The sequence below is a fragment of the Siniperca chuatsi genome, linkage group LG12 (genome assembly GCF_020085105.1).
Source record: "Siniperca chuatsi isolate FFG_IHB_CAS linkage group LG12, ASM2008510v1, whole genome shotgun sequence".
Lineage (NCBI taxonomy): Eukaryota > Metazoa > Chordata > Actinopteri > Centrarchiformes > Sinipercidae > Siniperca > Siniperca chuatsi.
This window is the reverse complement of record NC_058053.1, coordinates 2,601,097-2,620,064: the sequence shown is the minus strand read 5'-3', so window position 1 is coordinate 2,620,064 and position 18,968 is coordinate 2,601,097. Positions and strand designations below refer to the sequence as shown.

At 40.6% G+C, this 18,968-nt stretch overlaps 2 protein-coding genes and 1 long non-coding RNA gene across 5 annotated transcripts in view; 1 reads left to right on the top strand and 2 right to left on the bottom strand.

Annotated features, from left to right (window-relative positions):
- The window catches only part of si:dkey-3d4.3 (actin-fragmin kinase), a 21,575-nt gene extending 10,525 nt beyond the window's left edge, over positions 1-11,050 (bottom strand). For 2 of the 3 annotated variants that reach the window (XM_044216603.1, XM_044216607.1), the window contains exons 1-4: positions 9,405-11,050; positions 2,211-2,403; positions 1,837-1,919; positions 1,626-1,704 (exon numbers count right to left, since the gene is read on the bottom strand). In XM_044216603.1, coding sequence (XP_044072538.1) covers positions 1,626-1,704; positions 1,837-1,919; positions 2,211-2,379 — 331 coding nt within the window. In that variant the 5' untranslated portion in view covers positions 2,380-2,403; positions 9,405-11,050. The remainder of the gene's footprint in view (positions 1-1,625; positions 1,705-1,836; positions 1,920-2,210; positions 2,404-9,404) is intronic. The other variant, XM_044216606.1, reaches the window with a different exon arrangement.
- Positions 8,896-18,968, top strand: LOC122885488. Its single transcript, XR_006380121.1, has 4 exons — positions 8,896-9,139; positions 11,179-11,218; positions 15,329-15,512; positions 17,238-18,968. It is a non-coding gene; the product is annotated as an uncharacterized LOC122885488 (long non-coding RNA).
- On the bottom strand, positions 12,843-17,612 carry slc10a2 (solute carrier family 10 member 2). Its single transcript, XM_044216608.1, has 6 exons — positions 17,215-17,612; positions 16,356-16,474; positions 16,028-16,116; positions 15,660-15,835; positions 15,320-15,477; positions 12,843-15,191 (listed from the first exon to the last, which is right to left on the bottom strand). The coding sequence occupies exons 1-6, from the start codon at positions 17,610-17,612 to the stop codon at positions 14,998-15,000; spliced, it is 1,134 nt and encodes a 377-aa protein (XP_044072543.1). The 3' UTR covers positions 12,843-14,997.

The window sequence follows — 18,968 nt, the reverse complement described above, 5'->3', positions numbered from 1 at the left end:
AAATCAGCCCCCTGACCCCCTCCATTCCAAAGCCCTCCAAACCCAAGAGCTGAGCCCAGAAAAGAGTCCCCTATGTCAGCTGGTGCTGAGACTCGCTGCCCCCCCTCAGATACACTCTGAGCAGTCTCACAACAGCTCTGCTTTCCAAACACAGTCAGAGTAAACCAATTATAACACAATGTAAAGAAACCTATTTGGAACATTGGACAGAAGAAACTAAAGTAGATCAGAATGGTATCTGGCCCTAAAAGGAGATGATGAACTGGCAGAATCTCTCTCTGCTGTCAGAGACAGAAAGCGGAGTCAGATCCTGACCAAGGACAGGCTCTGTGACCTCAAACTGGCAATCGAAAGAGGAAGACACAAAAAATCCTGGCAACCGAAGGAAAACAGAATGTGTGGTCACTGTTCGACGAGGCTGAGACAGAGATGCACTTCCTCCTGCAATGTTCAACATTCAGTGAAATAAGGAGCGTTTACTTTAACAAGTTCAGCTCCGTAATCTCAGATTTCAAAGAGCTAAATGAGCTCTCAACATTAAAAATACTCCGAGGAGAAGGAGACAGGGCCGATCCTGCTGCCCAGTTTACTGAATATCTACATGCCACAACCTGAGGGGCAGTGGATGACCCACACACACACACACACACACACACACACATAAAAAAATGTTGCAGTGTTTAGTTTTCACTTTTTGTAAAAGTAAGTAGGCTAAGTAACCAAACTAAGTGACTTGTCTGTCTGTCTCCTCCGCTCCGTGTCAGTACTATGGACAGCGCCGCACCTACAAACACAAACCCTAATTTAATAATTTCACCATTTCACAGCACAAACACCACTTGCTTAGATGGTATTTTTATTAGTTTGTCAACTTTGCACCTCAGGACTTTGCCATTGTTCAGACGGAAAGCCTATTCTGATCTGCTGAACATTGCGGTGTTTCTCCAGGATCAGTTGAACCGCTTCACGGATATAAGATGATGCATCTGAAGTGCATTCAGGCTATGTGGTGACCAAAATAAAACCGGATTAAACAGGCAGGACGTTTGCTTCCATGAAATCGAGCTAAATGACAGCTTCTCGCAGGATTTTGAGGTATTTCGTTAATTCAGAAAAAAACAGAGCAGAATTTTTTTCCCAAGTGAATGCATTACGCTTCCGACATCTGCCGATAGATAAGAAAGAAGCTAGTGAATGAGACAGAATTAAAGCTATGTTGTACCAGGTAGAGACACAGGACCCAACAAGTTGTGGTATTTTTAGAGCAGGAAACATGTCCTGTTAGTAAGTCACAGCTCCAGGACATTTTAGCTAATAGATAGTAGAAACTCTTCCTTAACACAGCTTTTTCACATGAATAGTATTTGTCAGCATAAATTAAATTTTTACTTTTTGTTCAAATATTTTAAAATTGTCTGGGAATTTTTTTATAGTCCATGAAAGCTTTAACGGGTTTCGCACAGAGCTGAATCTGAATATTTCCACAAGGGCTTGGATGCGTGAGACTGGAATCGACATGCAACAACAAGTTTTGTCTGTCAAGCGTGAGCATTTGCTGATAATAGCCTAAACATTGGCTGCTAATATTAGTTGTACCATGCATACACCTCCACAGTGAAACTCACCAATGTCAAATACCCAGAGGCAACATCTCCACTTGGTGTATGGAGAATCCAGCATGCCTCCAAACACATACAGGAAGCCCTGAAAATGTCAAAGCTGTCAAACATATTCTTGACACACTGACACACCAGTGTGATATTAGCAGATACAAGCAATAAGATAATAAAAATTTTATGAAATTTAAAGTAAAAACTGATCTTGTTAAGTTTGTACCTCATGAGCCACCATAGAATGTTCCTCTAGTTCTTCTGGTGCAGCTTCACCGGTGCAGTTCAACTCTATCCACTCGTTACACACTATAATATTGCACAGTCGTGTTTGATTAGCCGGGGATCAAACCACCACATGCTGCTTTATGCAACACAGTTTACCTTTCTTTTCTTTTCTGGCTTTTAGAAGAGCATATCATACAGGGTTTTCTATTATATCATGCATTATATAAAAAGTTGTAATAATAATGCCAATATGTCATTCTCATTGTTGTTTTGAACTCCTTCAGAAATCCTTCATTTTTGTCATGCTGCAGTTAAAATCCTACTTGTTGGCACTAAAATAAATTGAACAATAGTTGTGTATGCAGCCCTTACCCACGCTGTACCTCCAGAAGTCCCTCAAACAGCTGCTGGCTCTTCCTCCCAGGACGTAGACATTTCCATCATAGCTGCAGCAGGCGTGCTTGTAGCGGTCACATGGGGACCGGCTGCTCTGGGGGAGCCGAGTCCACAGACAGGGACTACTTTGGCTCATAGCTGGCATGGTCCGCTCTCACTGGACCATTTTCTAAAAGAAGCAACATGAAAGTGTTTAGAAAACTTATTATTCGCAAATATTGTATGATATGTACCCATAGCCCTTTCACAACTTTAATATCTCCTTTTCTTGGCATATTAAAATGCGAACAAACTTAATTGCTAGCAAATAGGTCTTATTTTTTTACTTCCATCATGCAGTGGCCTGAGTCTTAAAAGGACTATGGGAAAGAATTCAAGCTGTACTTTAGGGCTGTCGTTTATATTTGAAAACCAATTTTTATTTTGTTGTGACAAAATGTCTCCAAGAGCAACAGAGCATCTGAAGTAGTCTGCCTTGTGGTCCAGCAGAGGGCGCTGTCAAAAATCACTGTCAGCTTGAGCTACTGCATGCCCTGTTGCCCTATCAGTAAACTAAGCTCATAAATAAAAATGGAGGAGGACACTAGTGAGCAAAGCCCGTGCTGATCAGATAATCACGACACCGAAGCAGTCTGACACGAATATTCGCATTCCACCAAAAATGAAAGCTTTGCACAGTCACACTCATCGATTCATCGTTGTCATGAATGACAGTGAATGAAACGGCGTAGCGGTGGAATAATCAAAAAGTTATGAATTGTAGTGGCATATAAAAAAACACTTTTACTATAATAAACCCACTCAACCCTACACACTGGAGACGGGCAAGTTATTCCAAGTGTCCAATACTGCGTAGAAAAGTTACAATGTATATAATCACATTCCCAATGTTATTGTAACACGTGTAAATGCTGAGCTTCATTGCACTGGTTTTCATCATTCATGACTGGACTGAACAGAATCTAAATGTGTCGTATGTATGTGTTAATTATATGTGATACATGGCATTGAATACAAGGCTTAATGGTCAGTTTATAGTGGTCACCTTATTATTCCTCTTTTATAATTTCTAATACCTTTTTTTGGCTTTCCTTCTGCGCGTTCTCTTGTGCAAAGACACAGCCAGTTAACACACTCAAAAATGATTTCCTCTTTTGTTTTTTGCTTTTGTTTGTAAAATTGAAACATTACAGAGATAAGAACATAAACCAATACCCAAACATTAACATATGCATATAGAAGGTAAGTATTATACATATCATTATAAATAACTACATAAATACACAATTCCTACGAAAGTATAAAGCAAGCACTGCGCTGTATGAGCATTTGCTGTCCGCACCTCCTCCTCTCGTGCGGCGTGTCACGATAGACCATTGCCCAAAGACATCAAGGCCAACGCTGGTGAATGGAGGTTCAGGAGGGAGACTAACAGCAGGCAAATCTACCATCTTCTGGTCCTCCAACCTCCCTCGCAGTTTGCGGCAAGTAACACACTTGTGAATGAATGAAGACACCAGACACTTACTCCCAATTATCCGGTATCTAGCTGCTCGGGTAGCTCCTTCCATAATGTGTCGTCCTTGGTGAGCTACTTGTTCATGAAAGTGTCTCACGGGTAGTGTGGCGGATGGGTGTGCGGAATGATGTGGAATGGGTGCTTTTCTTCTTTAGACAGGTCAGCAAGAAAGACGACCTCTGACACGAAGCAGACCATCTTTATCCACGACCGGCTTGAGCTTCTTGAGTGTGTTTTGCTTGGGGCATGTCTGTCAAGACATTTTAATTCCTCCCTGAAGGCTTTGTGGTGGATAGAACGAATGATCACAGCTTTCGCTTGTGAAAGCTCACTTACCTTTCCTTTCTGCATTGTCCGACTTTTCTTTGAAGGATGCAGCAACACGAATGAGTCTGGCTATAGTTTGATAGAGTGTTTTCCTGCTTGAGCATCGCTCAAAGTGTTGTGAGCCCAGCTGGGACTCTGATACCATGGTTGCCAGAATCGTAACCTCAGGACGATTCTCGTCATCAGCTTCAGGCTCAATGAGGGGGAAGAGATTAGATTCAGGTGTCTCCACCTTTTTGTCACGATATAGGAAGGCTGGACCTGAGAACCAGTTGCTGTGTTGGAATTGGGCTGCTGGTATTGACCTGGGTGCACGGTCTGCAGGGTTCAGGTCTTTCGGTACATAGTACCACTGGTCAGGGTGTGTGGATCTTCTAATCCGAGTTACCTGCTCGGAAACATACATATACAACCTTCTTGTGGAGTTGTGGATATAACCAAGCACGGTCTTACTGTCAGTACTGTAAGAACTTCACAGCATCCACCTCAATGTCTAGCTCATCTGTGATCAGCTCGTATAGTTTAGCTGCCAGCACAGCTGCACAGAGCTCAAGACGTGGAATGGTGTTGGCAGGGCAAGGGGCAAATTTCGACTTCCCCATGAAAAAAATAAACATGGTATTGTCAGTGTGAAAAAATCCACTGGCCAAGCATATTCTTTTACTGCCTTTTTGTGTCACATATTCATCCGTTTCAGTACATTTTATTGAGATAATAAGGTATTATGTTGAACACAAACTTAAACAAGAGGCCAGAGCTAAATTTGAAGCAAATTTATTTGAATATATTGATCAAAGGTTAATCAGTTCAAACCTGAATGCAACTCAACAAGTGTTGATCTCAAAATTCTACTGAAGTATTTGCTATTAAATGTACTTAAGGATCAAATATAAAAGTATGAGACCGGGTTCATTTGTCATGTGAAACCAATAGTCAACGTTGATTGTTTTAAGGAAGTAGTTATTCTAACCCAAACCATGATCTTTTCCTAAACTTATCTTAACCGCCTGCCTGCTCTCCCCAGCCTCGTGTCGGCCCGCTGTGTGCACCCGGTCTACCGGCTCCCAGAATTACCTCCACACTCCTGGTTCCTCATTGTATTTCCTAAATAAACAGAACCTACTGCTTCACTTCCATTGTCCTAGTCGTGCTTTTGGGTCCTGCCACAGTATACCAGAACACTTTCCTTCTTTGCAGGCACCTGATTGGTTTCTCTCACTTTGTCGTGGCCTTGCGAGCCAGGTTTTGACAGGAGAAACGACGATACAAATTTTGTTGGCAATAATAATAAACTAGATTACACACATGTGCACATGATATGCTGAAAAGGGAAATACTTAATTCTACTTAATTATTTTCATTATCAATTAATGTGGCAATTATTTTTTTGATTAATTGTTTGATCTATAAAATGTCAGAAAAGAGTGGAAAATGCAACAGTCCCAAACTCAAAGATATTCAGTTTACTTGTTAAGGACAAGCAGCAAATCCTCACATCTGAGAAGCTGGAACCATCAAATGTTTGGCATTTTTGCTTGATGGATGACTTAAACGGCAGTTTTTGGGTTTTTTTTCAAGATTATTTTTTGGCATTTCTGCTTTACTGGATAATCACAGTAGAGAGAGACAGGAAAGGCAGGGGAGCGAGAGGGGGTGACATGCAGCAAATGCCTTGTCCGAACAGCTGATTGTTACTTGTATAAAGAGTGATCTGATTTGTTTGTTATTAGAGATAAAAAATGTAATACTTCACTAATAGGAAAGTGATTTAGCAAAGTGGTCAGTAAAACAAACAAAACCAAAAAAATCACATAACTGTATAGCAAAAAAATAAAATTTCCCACTGAATCTAAATATTGGCAAGATAAGGGAGGACTAAATAAACACTAAAATATCAAAAATACATTGACCTCAGTCATGGAGGAGGAACTATCATTAAAGTACATTAATATAAAACTCACTTGACTAATAGCTTATCCATCAGTATACTTCTGTTTACAGTACTGCCATCTGTATATAATGTCCATAGTACCACTTGTAAAATATTTTCATAATACTGCTCTATCCTGCATTTATGCACACACTTTATATCCTGCACTTGCTTATTGCACTTCTGGTTAGACCTAAACTGCATTTCGCTGCCTTGTACTTGTACATGTGTAATGACAATAAAGTTGAATCTAATCTAATCTAATCTTCAGTGTATCTGGATGAATTATGGTTTCATTTTACTAATGGATTAATTCAACAAATCACTAAAATACACCAGAAAAACAGCAACCCCTTCGATGAGACAACCCTTGTGTGAAGCACTTTGTAACGTGGGTTTAGAAAAGTGCTCTATAAATAAATATTATTATTACATAACTGTTTATAACAAGGAGTCAGTGGTAAAGTAATAACTTTAACCTATATTTTTTAGGATATAGTTTGTGGTGTTGTTTTATTGGTATGCATTATATTGTAAGCCATTTCTAATATGCTTGCTCTTCTAAATTAGGTGGACACTTTATTAAAGTCTTAATTATTACTAAGCTATTGAATTGCAAGATGTGTGTATTTTTCTGGTCACTCTGTAGGCCTATTTGTAATATATTTCAGTAAATGGCTGTGTTTCTATGTAAATCCTGGCAATCAACTGAATTAAATGTGACAGTGCAACAATACTGACGTGGGAGAAGCTTTTTTAGCCCTGACACTTCACTGAGAAGTTTACATACCTTTCAGAGAGTTTGTATTTTCAACTTTTAACTGCACTGAATACCTGACACAGGTCGGTTCATTTAGATATCAGGGCTTCCTAGATAAAGGGTTGTTACGATATTCACTCACGTGCCCTGTCTGCACCACTATCCGTTGGTATTTTTAATTTGTCTGTGGTACTCACTAAAACTTGTCTTGCTTGCCACAGAATTGTTTCAAAGTGTCGTGACTGCAACTTGATGTGTCATCATGTTAGTCTGAGGTACTTATGATGAGTCAAAGAAAACTAATGTTGCAGCAAGACATAGGCTAATCTGAATGAAGATTCAAGTGGCAGTTAATCTCAATTTACCACACCAGGATGGAGTAGTGTGGGAAAGAAATACCATGGCACATAAACAATTGCCTTCTATTCACTCTTTTTCTCGTATTTTCGTGTTTGCTGTGATATTAGAACACTTACTAATATAACCCTGCTTCCTTCTCAGAAACATTACAGCTGAGCGTCTCTTTCGACAGTGTTACCAATGGTTATCCCAAATAACTTACACACATGGAGCCATGTCCCTCTAGCTTTACTGCTGCTAGGTTAACTTTATAGCTTCACTTACTTAACCTACGTTAAATGAGACGGTGTAGTCCCTCATTCGTCCAGGAGTGTTCTATCGTAGAAAAGGTTTCAGTCGTAGTCATCTGGACACTGTTTTCAGAATCAAGACGTTTCGGCTCCCATCCGGAAGTCATTCTCAATTGTGAAAAATGCACCTCCCTCATCACTGTTAAGTACCTGATTAGCATATGATTGGCTTGACCAAGGTGCAACGGAGATGGTTCCTGTTGTCTGCTAATTTCCTGGCTGTGTTTGGTCAAGCCAATCATATGCTAATCAGGTACTTAACAGTGATGAGGGAGGTGCAGCCAGAAAACAATGGGCCGGATTACTGGGCCATCATGGAGACAATTAGGTCAGTTTCAGGTGAAACTAGGCAGGGTAAACAGCAGACACTCAGGCAGATTCCTTCCTGAGGGCAGGGCCTAAGCAACACAGAGTAGCTTAAATTTCTGAGTTCTCAGACCATTTTCACAATTGAGAATGACTTCCGGATGGGAGCCGAAACGTCTTGATTCTGAAAACAGTGTCCAGATGACTACGACTGAAACCTTTTCTACTACGTTAAATGCTTCATTTTTGTAATCTTGCAGTAGTGACTAACTTTGACAACACGAGTTGAAATTTTGATTAGCTAAATCAGACACATTTCTAAGCATCTTTCTTGCACAGTAAAGTCTGTACGATGCATCTGGCGCATAGGTTAGTTATTGATAATTACGTTAACATTAGCTGTTACTAACATTAGTCAATGGCTTGTGAATGGCATGACAACTAAGGCTGAAACAAGTAACTCGATTACTAAAAGTCATCAGTGCAAATTATTTGCATCGAAGCTTTTTTAACCCATATAATTCCATATTGTGTTTCACAGGGATGATTATTACTGTCGCAGAACACGCTGACGCTGTGAGATCGGAGACGGCTCGGAGCGATTTGACAGCGCGGATTACAAAGAGGAGGAAGACAGCGAGAGCCGCAGAGAGGAGACCGGCCAGAGACAGAGACAGAAAGCGTCCACGGAAGCTCTGCACAGCCGACCACAACAGCACGCCGTCTGTGCTTCAGCATCTCGGCAGAAAGCGTCCAGCCCAGAGCGACCCGGCACGAGCTGTATGAAGGCTAGGAAAGAATGTTAATCATGGCTAGGTATGATGTCCCTAAGTTAGCTTGGCGTTGTTCAAGGTATTAACCGCAGAAAATAAAATGCTGCAGTCAGTTCGCGAAGGCCCGAGCTTCATTCGTGTTATTCATGATGACAGTCACAGTTCCTGTCCGCCTCCTACAGAAGCCACGCAGAAGGCAGTGAAGGCTGATGCTACTGAGCTGTAGTCAGGCTCAAACTTCTGTTCTGACACTTAAGTATATATACCCTTTTTTAAAAATGCACCAAATGGGTTCACTTTGACAGATAATATTATTGTTTGCAATTTAAGCAATAAAAAATTAGATTTTTCTAAAAAGGAAACCAATTAGTTGTTCATTTTAAGAGACTTAGTCTTATTTTCTCTTTAACATATTTACTATTGCTCTTTAATAAAGCAAAATTATTTCTTATCCGTTTACTCGATTAATCGATGGAATGATTGGTAGAATACTCGATTACTAAAAGAATCGGAAGCTGCAGCCCTGATGCGAAGCAGGGACGGATGCCACCCTTTAATTTACCGCTCAGCTTCCAGGGGAACACGACTGTACTGAACCTTGGAGTTTAGCTACACTTGATCAAATGAATGTATGAGGTCGGTAAGTAGCTCAGTTACATCTTCAGAGTCTCATTCTGCCAAGTGAAACAGCAAACACATTCCACGAGGGTAATAACGGTCAAGGAGAGGAAACAGGAAACGAGGAGATGGACTTTTTCAGAGCTTTTTGCCGAGTGTAACGGTATTTGATGCAAATAAGACACAAGGCAGCTTATGTTTCACTTATGTTTCATGTAATACTCTAAAACTGGGTGACAGGCATTTCATGTATGAAAAAAACTTGCTGTAAAGAATGAGTTACTTACGAGAGCCCCACTTTTCCTCTTCCGTCCGATTGTTGTCTCTCTGTACGGGCTTCTGCTGCATTCAGGGTCTCCTCGTAAACTGTGCTTTCTAAATTGGAAAGTCGGGAACACAACTTGTTGCCTACTGAGGTGCTTGGTTGGACATAACATTGCATAAGTGGAAAAATACAAAAATATCGATACTAAAATGTTTTTTTTTTTCGGAATAGAAGTACGTACAATGAGATTTAGCTATATTTCAGATAAGATTACGCTACAAAATGTAGGCCTCGCAGTCTGACTCTACAGTAACAGAATGATGTTACATGGGTTACCTGACTGACAGACCTAGCAATAGGACTGAGCAAGTGAGTAAGAAGTTAAGTAGGCCTAGCAGTTACCTACCTACCTACCTGCTGCCGAAGTTAAGTGAAGACAAATACACTTACGTGTTATGTAATAGCTCAACCTATAACCTGACAGTATTAATATTAAATACACAGTACCTATATCAAGACTTGTTACTACCTACAGCTACAGAGATACATTTTTTTGTAATTCACAATTATACGGTGGCCGACAAGGGCAAACACTGCACCTTAAGAAAACACATACAAATAGACAAAACACAAGCGAATGAAGAAAACATCATTCATTTGACAACACATGCACATTATTTAGAAAACACACTGCACACGGAAAAGGTTTGTGACTCATGAAGCCGGTCCAGTCCACAGCATTGGCTTCTTCTTCTGGTGGGTTTTATGGTGGTTGGCATCCATAAGTGTGCATTACCACCAATTGCTGGACTGTCAACACTTTGTTTTTGTGTTTTGTAGGCTACTGTTTCTCCACTTTGCACATGCACAATCTGATCTGCAGTACGCACTTACCTCGCAGGAGCACACAGATTCATAGGAAACGTTTGTAAAGCATTGTTGAAACTGAATATTAAGGTATTTTTTGGGGGGAAAACTACTGTTAAGCTTAGATAATACCAGGTTCAACAGTGATTGGACTGTGATTGGAAGTGCACACAAATAGCGTTTACTACAGTCTGCACGATTTCCTGCATTAACCACCTGTGATTTTTCATCCTCACATGTAAGTTTTTAAGCGTGGGAGTTTAGACAGTTGTCCCGTGATGCACTGTGAGGAGACACTGAAGCTCCTTGATTTGACATGCTCAGGTCGTACAGCGGCATCTTGTGACCACGCTCGTCGAAGCAGCTTCATTACTGATTTAATACCTGTAAGATCATTTGGATAACTTTCCAAAACTGCCTGTCAGCTTTGGTGAATGAGTTCTGTTTGTGACACACAACAATGTGATACTGATTCTGTGTGAAGTGTAACTTTTTAAACATTGAAGCTGAGGTCTGATCTCTTTACCATTACAGTGCTTGGCCTTCAGTAGCCTAAACTTCGGGATATTTCTGGTCTAATAATCCCTATATGATTATCATCCAGGCTACAGGTCGTCTGCCAACACTGGTGTTAGGATAGTAAAGGTTAATATTTGTCATAAACACTAAATCTCCTCACAAATCATTAAAATTACTGATGGAATTCCACTTTTTGGCTCTGCGAGATCTTGCGAGGCGCATGCACTTTCAGCGCAGAGTAGAGCAGTAGCAGAAGTCACCGTACAATTGAGCCTGTTAGCTACTCTTCATTGTCAACTGTTTAAAGTTTTATTCAGTAAGCTGTTTTACATTTATTTTATAGGTGCTGGAAATGAATGAGATGATATAAAGTATCTATCATTCTTTAAGCCATATTTTATATTTTGCAGATACTCCAGAGCCGGGCAGAGTCAACATGGCAGACACCAGGTATAAAGTCATTGTTAATTATTGGTGTTAAAGGCCCTGCACACCAAAACTAGTTGCAGCTGATTAGACCTCTCCTCAGGATGAAGATGGGTGGAGCTATGATGGAATTGCATGAGGTCACCAAACTTCACAAACTCGCCCAACTTGCAACAAAACTTATAGGAGAGATTTGAATCAAACACTGTGTAAATTTGTGGCGTGTAATTCGTCTCAAAACCTGCCAGGCACGTGCACGTGAAACGAGCACACAGAACAGTATCTGCGAGCAGAAAAAAAATAGTCGCGAGGCAGCATTTCGGCTACGCGTGCACAAACGTGCTCCCTCGACCCTCCCTACACGCAACTGGTCAACACTCACTCGCTCGTCAAGTTGACTTTTGAGACTTTGGAGGTGGGGATGGAATAGAAAGTGCCTGGCTGGCCTAATTAAACGGCATACTAATTAAGCAAAATAAGTGAAACCACCTGTGTGGGTGTGCCATGGTGGGTGTACAGGGGCCGTTAAGAGAGAACATAAAAAAAATCAAGTTTTCTTATCCATAAATATTTTTTGTCGCCTGTTTGAAAATGGGAAGCTACATATTGTTTTTGCAATCCTGGTCATGTGAAAGTGTGAGAATTCACAGTATTTCCAACGGTAAGTGAAGGCAGCTTTAGGGCACTCATCAGGAGGAGGGATAAGTGTTGTGGAAGGAAGCGGCTGCCTTTCCTTGGTCGTTCAACATGTTGACTTCCCCGCCGCTGTCGTTCCATTTGTCTGAAAACTGAAGTGAACTTGGTGAGATCGACCCTCGGAGGCCCGAGGGAAGTGTATAACACCCACAATTCATTGCAGTTATGCATTTGGTGCAAGAAAATGCATCCATGGTGGTGACAGTAATGTACATAAAACTCCTGTTGCCTAGTTCAGATAGTTTTATTAAGAACATATCAGTGATAGCTTGATATTTCTACTGAAAAATGTCATAAAAGTAATTGCAGTTAAAATGTACGTGGACTGTTGTACAGTTCAGTTGAATGTGTGATTTCTTATCTGTAAACGCATGCTATTTTGTAAGATATAAAGCCGTAGCAATAATAGCTATGATAATCACGATACAGCTCACAAACAGAAATGTCAAAATCCGAAACTGATGCAGCTAATTACAAAGAGCCTAAATATTGCAATTACCTGCAGAAGACGCCTTTGCCTCATTGAAATGAGTCTGCGGGTATTTCTGATGGTCGGTAAAAAGCCTAGCCTAAGCCTACAGCTGGCGGTCGATCTAGTTTGGTCTGAAAGTGCACATGGGCAGGTGCGTTCCATTTAAGCCCACTCTCCCTCTGCTGTCCAAGTGCCGTGTCTGCTGTTACATAATACCAAGGGCTGAGGGGAAGTGGAACTACTAATGACACACAGCCAGGGTGTTGGTTGAGCACACCCTCAAGTGTATCTGGCTCAGCACTTAACTGATGTCAGGGACAGCTGAACATGATTATGATCACATGACAGCACTTACTACTGTATGTAGTCTAGCGACTGTGGACATGCGTTTGCTGTCACAGTCTGGACTTCGAACAACTGTAGGAATTAAATGTGATTATTTTATGATTCGAAAGCAACACTGACCTTGTACAGACGAAGTGGTGTGTAAACATTTTACTACATTAGGTAAGGAGACAAACATTGACATGTGCCAGTTTTTTCATAAGGGCCAACGTCATTTGAATAATTAAAATATTTTCAAATATTCAAAAATCCTTATATTCTCCTAATCATCACTTCTACATCAAACGAACACATGCATAACATAAAGGCATTAATTAATACAAATATTAATGTTTATTGAGTTGAATACTAGTACTTGTATTCATATCAAAACATTAATTATTACAACAAAATACACAACAAAAATGTAAAAAGTTTTTGATAAAAATACATTATTTCAGAGGTCACATTTATAAAACATAGTGGTAATTATGAAAGCACAGAGGTTTTGTAAAATATTTAGTTTCTGTACATCCATGAAAAGTGAAGAAAATGCAAGCTTTCAAAGACAAAGTAAATTAGAAGAATAGCAATCACTTATTGTGAATTTTGTGTGAATATGCATCATAAATATACTGGTATTGCTGTATAGCCCTGTTTCTTCTGTTTGGACACAGATGTAAAACCACTAGCTTACATCTTTCCAAGGGAGGAGGGACGGTAGGGACATGTCCCTACCAAAATCCAGCAACTACTGAATTGTCCCTAGCAATAATTTTTATCAAAAAATGTAAATATAACCACTGTTGTCCATCAGTGTTGTATTTGGTACAAAAACGGTTAACAGATCTCGTTCTCTACTACGAGTGTGTTTTTAAGTTTTAAGTTTTTTACGTTCCCCCACGTAGGCCTCACAGTGGTTTGGTCCACTGCCTACCTATAGCCACGGGTCTTTTTTTACTGCCAAAATATTTAATATGAATATGAATTAGGAGCTCATACAACCACTGAATCTTTTGTGGCAAACATAGAGATCCCCGCCCCCTCACACACACGCCGGTACCTCACACACACACACACACACACACACACACACACACACACACACAGTGTGACTTAGCGACTTTTCAGATCCTCTTAGCGACTTTATTTCTAAAAAGCGACAAATCTAGAAATATAAACAAATCTACTATATTGTAATTTATTCCTCTGCATGCTGCTCAGAGTAATCTCAGCCAGGGGCTCTTCTCGCAGCAGCACAGCGTCCCTCCCTCTCCTCTGCACTGTGAGCATTCAGGCAGGAGTGAGAGTGAGTTACTATGGTAACAGGGACGTTCCGTGTCTCTGTCGCTCAGAAACTTCGCGACAACACAGAAGAAGAAGCTGGGATGTTAGAGAACATAGACATAGTTGCGGCAGACTTTGTAGTGATGAGATCGTTTCACTCACTAGCGAACCAACTCATGAACAACTCTCTGAATCTCTCCTGTATCTAATGTGGTTAATCCACATAAACAGCATTAAATATTTAGTTTGAATTATTGATAAGACATATAAAGAGGACACAAGTAAAGATCAAGGAACATGGACACAACAGGCTTTCTAACAGAACGTACAGAGTAAAGTTGTTTTAAAGCTCCAGTGTGTAACATTTAGGAGGATCTATTGGCAGAAATGGAATATAATATTCATAAGTATGTTTTCATTAGTGTATAATCACCTGAAAATAAGGATTGTTGTGTTTTCATTACCTTAGAAAAAGCTGTTTATATCTACAGAGGGAGCGGGTCCCCTTCCACGGAGGCTGTCATGTAGCACCTCCATGTTTCTACAGTAGCCCAGAACGGACAAACCAAACACTGGCTCTAGATAGGGCCTTTCGTGTCTTTTGCGAGTTTCGCAGCCACCGTAGTTTCTCCTACATGCTTGGAAGGGGAGGGTGAGGCGAGCAGTATTCAAATGGTTACAAACCACAATTTCACTGCTAGATGCCACTAAATCCTACACACTGCTCCTTTAAATAATTATATATGAATAAATTAAGGGAAAGGAGGGCCAATTCAACATAATACAATGCAGTGTGTTAGTCACTGCCCCCCTTGAAGTAAATTTTTGGCCATTCCACGGTAGACATTTGGGCACCCCTGTTCTTGCGAAACTTTCCAAAGTTGATTAGAACAGGACCTGTAGGGCATACCTGCGGCCTGCAGAGCACAGTGTGTGTCCACAGTTAAGTTAGGCTGCTGTCTTCAGTGGTGCTGTGGCCCTGGAGGTTCATACTGATAGTCCAAAGATTTGCAGATCTGTAATCTCACAGCTGGGTGTTCCTGTTAATGTCCTTACCCTTCTCTTCGCTGTTGCCATTCTCATCAAACTCAAAGGCACTATTTTCCACAGCATAGTCCTTCTCTTTTGCTGGTCCACCGTCGCCAGCTTCCAGGGATGGAGCTTCACTGTCTGTATCAGCTGAACTACGGCAACATGACTTTTTATATGCCTGGTATCCTGTAGCGGAAACAATATGGATTCAGAAACACTGATTAATGACAGTGACAGTTACATCCAACAACAATGGTACTACTGTTTGAAAAATGCAGAAAATTGGCATCCTTAACTGCCTGCTAAACTCTCACCTCCCACAGATATGATTACCACCACTAGCTGGAAGATGCTGTAGATGAGGGGGAATGCAAACATGACCTCCAACTCAGCAGGTCTGAAGGACAGCTGGACAATGGTGCTGCACAGCTGGGAGTTCTGGAAACCTGTCTCCAATGCGATGGTTCGACATCTGAACAGAGCAGGGAATAATAAACAACCTCATAAGTAAGTAAACTTATTAGTATATGCGTTTGTTGATGCAGTAGTGGTTTCATGATTTATAGAACTGAATTAAACTATAAAGCAGTCAAGATACATGTTTATGTAACAAAATGATTATATGCCAACATCATTACAATGCTGTCACCTTACCTGTACCAAGGCTGACCTGCAAAGCGGGCCAGGAAGAACCCCAAGCCGAAACCAACGAAGGGGTAGATAGTTCCAATAATCCATAGGGAGGGAGCAATGGTCCAGGAGGACTGGTAGAGAATTCCTCCAACCACAGCTATGATAACAATGAGACCAAAGCCTGCAATTGACCCTACCTGTGCAGAGCAGACACATTATTAAATTCCAGTCCAGAAATTTTCATTGAATAAAGCCATGCAAAATGTAAATGTCACAACAAATCCTTTTTCTCAATTATCAGATTCACAAAAATGATCTGAGAAAGGTTTAGAAGTCACTCTTTGCATAAAACATTCACATGGATGCAATAAATTGCAGAGTATTCCTACCTTGAGGATCTTCTTTGCCACGTGGGGCCACTTGCGTTTAACGTATATTCCCAGAGTAATTGGGATAAGAAGGGCCACTAGAGTGATACCTGAAGATACACAGATTTCATATCATCACATGATTCTAGGATCATAATAAAACTGTACAGTGCTTTTGAAACAAAACTACAACTGATTATACAACACAATAAATCAACAGGTGACGAAGCCCTTAAACCATCCATAGAGTCATTCCCATTATACATATGCCTTAGAAAGTCTGTCTACAATTTTTAAAGATATTTTTTTGCTTCATGGGCTAGTAATCAACCATTAATTGCCTACTTACCGATGCTGTCATATGGGATCTGGATGGTGCTGTTGGAGGTCCAGATGGAGGTGTAAATGAGCAGACAGAGAGGCATCATCCCCAAGGCCAGGACAGAGGAACAGGCTGTCATAGTGATACTGTGGAGGGGAGAATATGGACAGTGTGTTGGTCAAACAAGCTTCTCCAATGACATTTTATTTTTCCAGCAGTGTGCTAAAAATAAGGAGGTGGTCAGTGATAGTTCAAAACTGCAACTGATGCTGTGTCAGTCTCTAATCAACTTGGGTATTTGCTCACCGGGGCCCATTTTGGCCAAATCATTAGCCCATACTATACATGCTACCTTATGAGGACACAAAAAGGGGTGGGTCCCGAGAATGATTCCTCACATGGTCCCCACTTGTACCTCATGATAGCCTCATTAGCAACCCACATGGGCACACACATTTGGGTCCTATATGGAGCCATTTAACAAATATTTCACCTGATTTGCCTAAATGGGACCTAAATGTTATCCTATCACTAACCCATGATGGGCGTACAAGAACACATTGAAGCTGTCTGTGTTTTCTAATTATCAAATGTATAAACTAGTTTTGTATATTTTGTATAGTTTGTGTATAATTCCAAAATATATTTTAATATAAAACTCAGATATCACATTGGCTGTGTACTTTATGCTGCTATATATTGAGAGTAATGCCACCCTGCTCCTTTTAAACTGAGATCAAGAATCCGTTTCTCCTGCCAACAGTTAACCATTAACAAGGAAACCATCCAGTGTGTCAGGTGGACAGGTTTTTCAAATAGCTTGACAGCTTTCAGTCATCCAAACGAGACATCCTTAACTAGCCAGTCGGCCAAGCTGATTTCTTACCTTAGGTCCATGTCTCCATCCAGCCAGTAGCAGATAATGTTGGAGCCGGAACCACCAGGACAGCAGCCCATAATGATGATGACAACAGCCTGCACAGGTAGCACGCCGAAGGCCAGGGACAAGGCAAAAGCTGTGAGAGGCATGATGCCAAACTGGCAGAGGAAGCCGATGAAGATGCCCCAGGGTTTCTTGATGTGGCCCCACAGCTGTTCGATATCCACAGTGCAACCCATGGCGAACATGACCATAGCAAGCATTATGGTGAGCACTGTGCTCAACACCAGGCCCAGTGCTGCATTGAAGTTACTGTCAAGAACAAGGCAGTTTGCGCCTGAACAGATTGTGGCAAGAGAGTCGCAGGCATTAGGCACCGCAGTTGTTGCCTTGAACACGGACATTGTGGACAATGTAATGGGAGAAGGGAACAATAATCAGTGGCTCCCAAGATAAATGAAGACTGGAGGAGAGCTTCCTCAGAGCTTGTAATTCTTAGATTCCACGGGACGACTCCAGCTTCTCCTTCTCCGATATCCGAGAAGATTATGGCGACAGTGAGAAGAACTGTCCAGCTCACTGCTCTTTATGCCTACCCGGCTACAGCCAAATAAAATTGGGAGGGAAAATCAGGTGAAGAAAAATAAATCAAAAATTAACCCATACTTTGTTTTATGGGGTCAGTGTTCAGAACATGCATATAAAAAGAGAATCACTCTGAAATGTGAAATGTGATTGCACCACTGCTCCAACTTTTATTGCCCTTTGGCCTCTTAAAACTTTATTGGACAGCTATGCTATGCAGCATCATCATCCTACAATGCCAGTAAGGAGGGAAGATGCTTGCCATTCTCAAAGGCAGGGCACACCCTGTATGCACAAGGTATTCTTGCACAGTGCCTATAAAATTACCCCCCTTGGCCTCTTTTTTAAAATCGTTTTTTAAACATTAAATCACACAGTGGATGGATTTTCTGACACTGTTCAATAGAAAAAAAGTATTTGATCTAAATTTAGTTAAATATGAAACAAAATAAATGATTGTTAAAATATACTCTGACACAATAGCTGGTTAGTCATTTTCCTGGCAAAAAGAAAGTAAAAAGAACATTCCAAAACATTCTCGACATGGTTATAATATTGAGAATAATGTTCATCTGCAATTATGGGAAGGATTCATGAAAATTCCCAAGGCACTGAACATATCCCTCAGAGTACAGAAAGGTCAATCGGGGCACATCTGTAATTGTGCAAAAATGTGTGCGTGTGAGAAGACACTGACTGAGTTACAGGGTTCAAGGGTTGAGATTGAAGACGTGGTGATTCACCAGTCACTGCTTATTTGCTTTTTTATTTAAATCCAAGTGTGTTTTGGTGAAAATTGCTAAAACAAATTCTCTTAGTCTTACTGAAAAACAATTCTAATGTCCTGTAAAGGGCAAGTCCGAGTCCAGACTTTGATTAAATCCAGAATTTAGGGTAACATTTTCTGTTAACTTGCTTAGTTTTGGGAAGAAGAACAGGTAACAGTTACAGTGTCAGTTATTTTGTATGTCATATTAGAATTATAATAATAATTCAGATCCATTGGTAGAGATTTGTTTCCATTTTGACATTTAAGTCTTTTTGGTTTTCAAGTGTCAAAAAATCATAATTACATCCACCCTAATTCAATGTTGTGAAACTATAAACACAAAAAATAAACATTAAAGTCTGCCCAAAGTCAAGGAGTGCACGAGAGTTACAAATAACTGCAAACA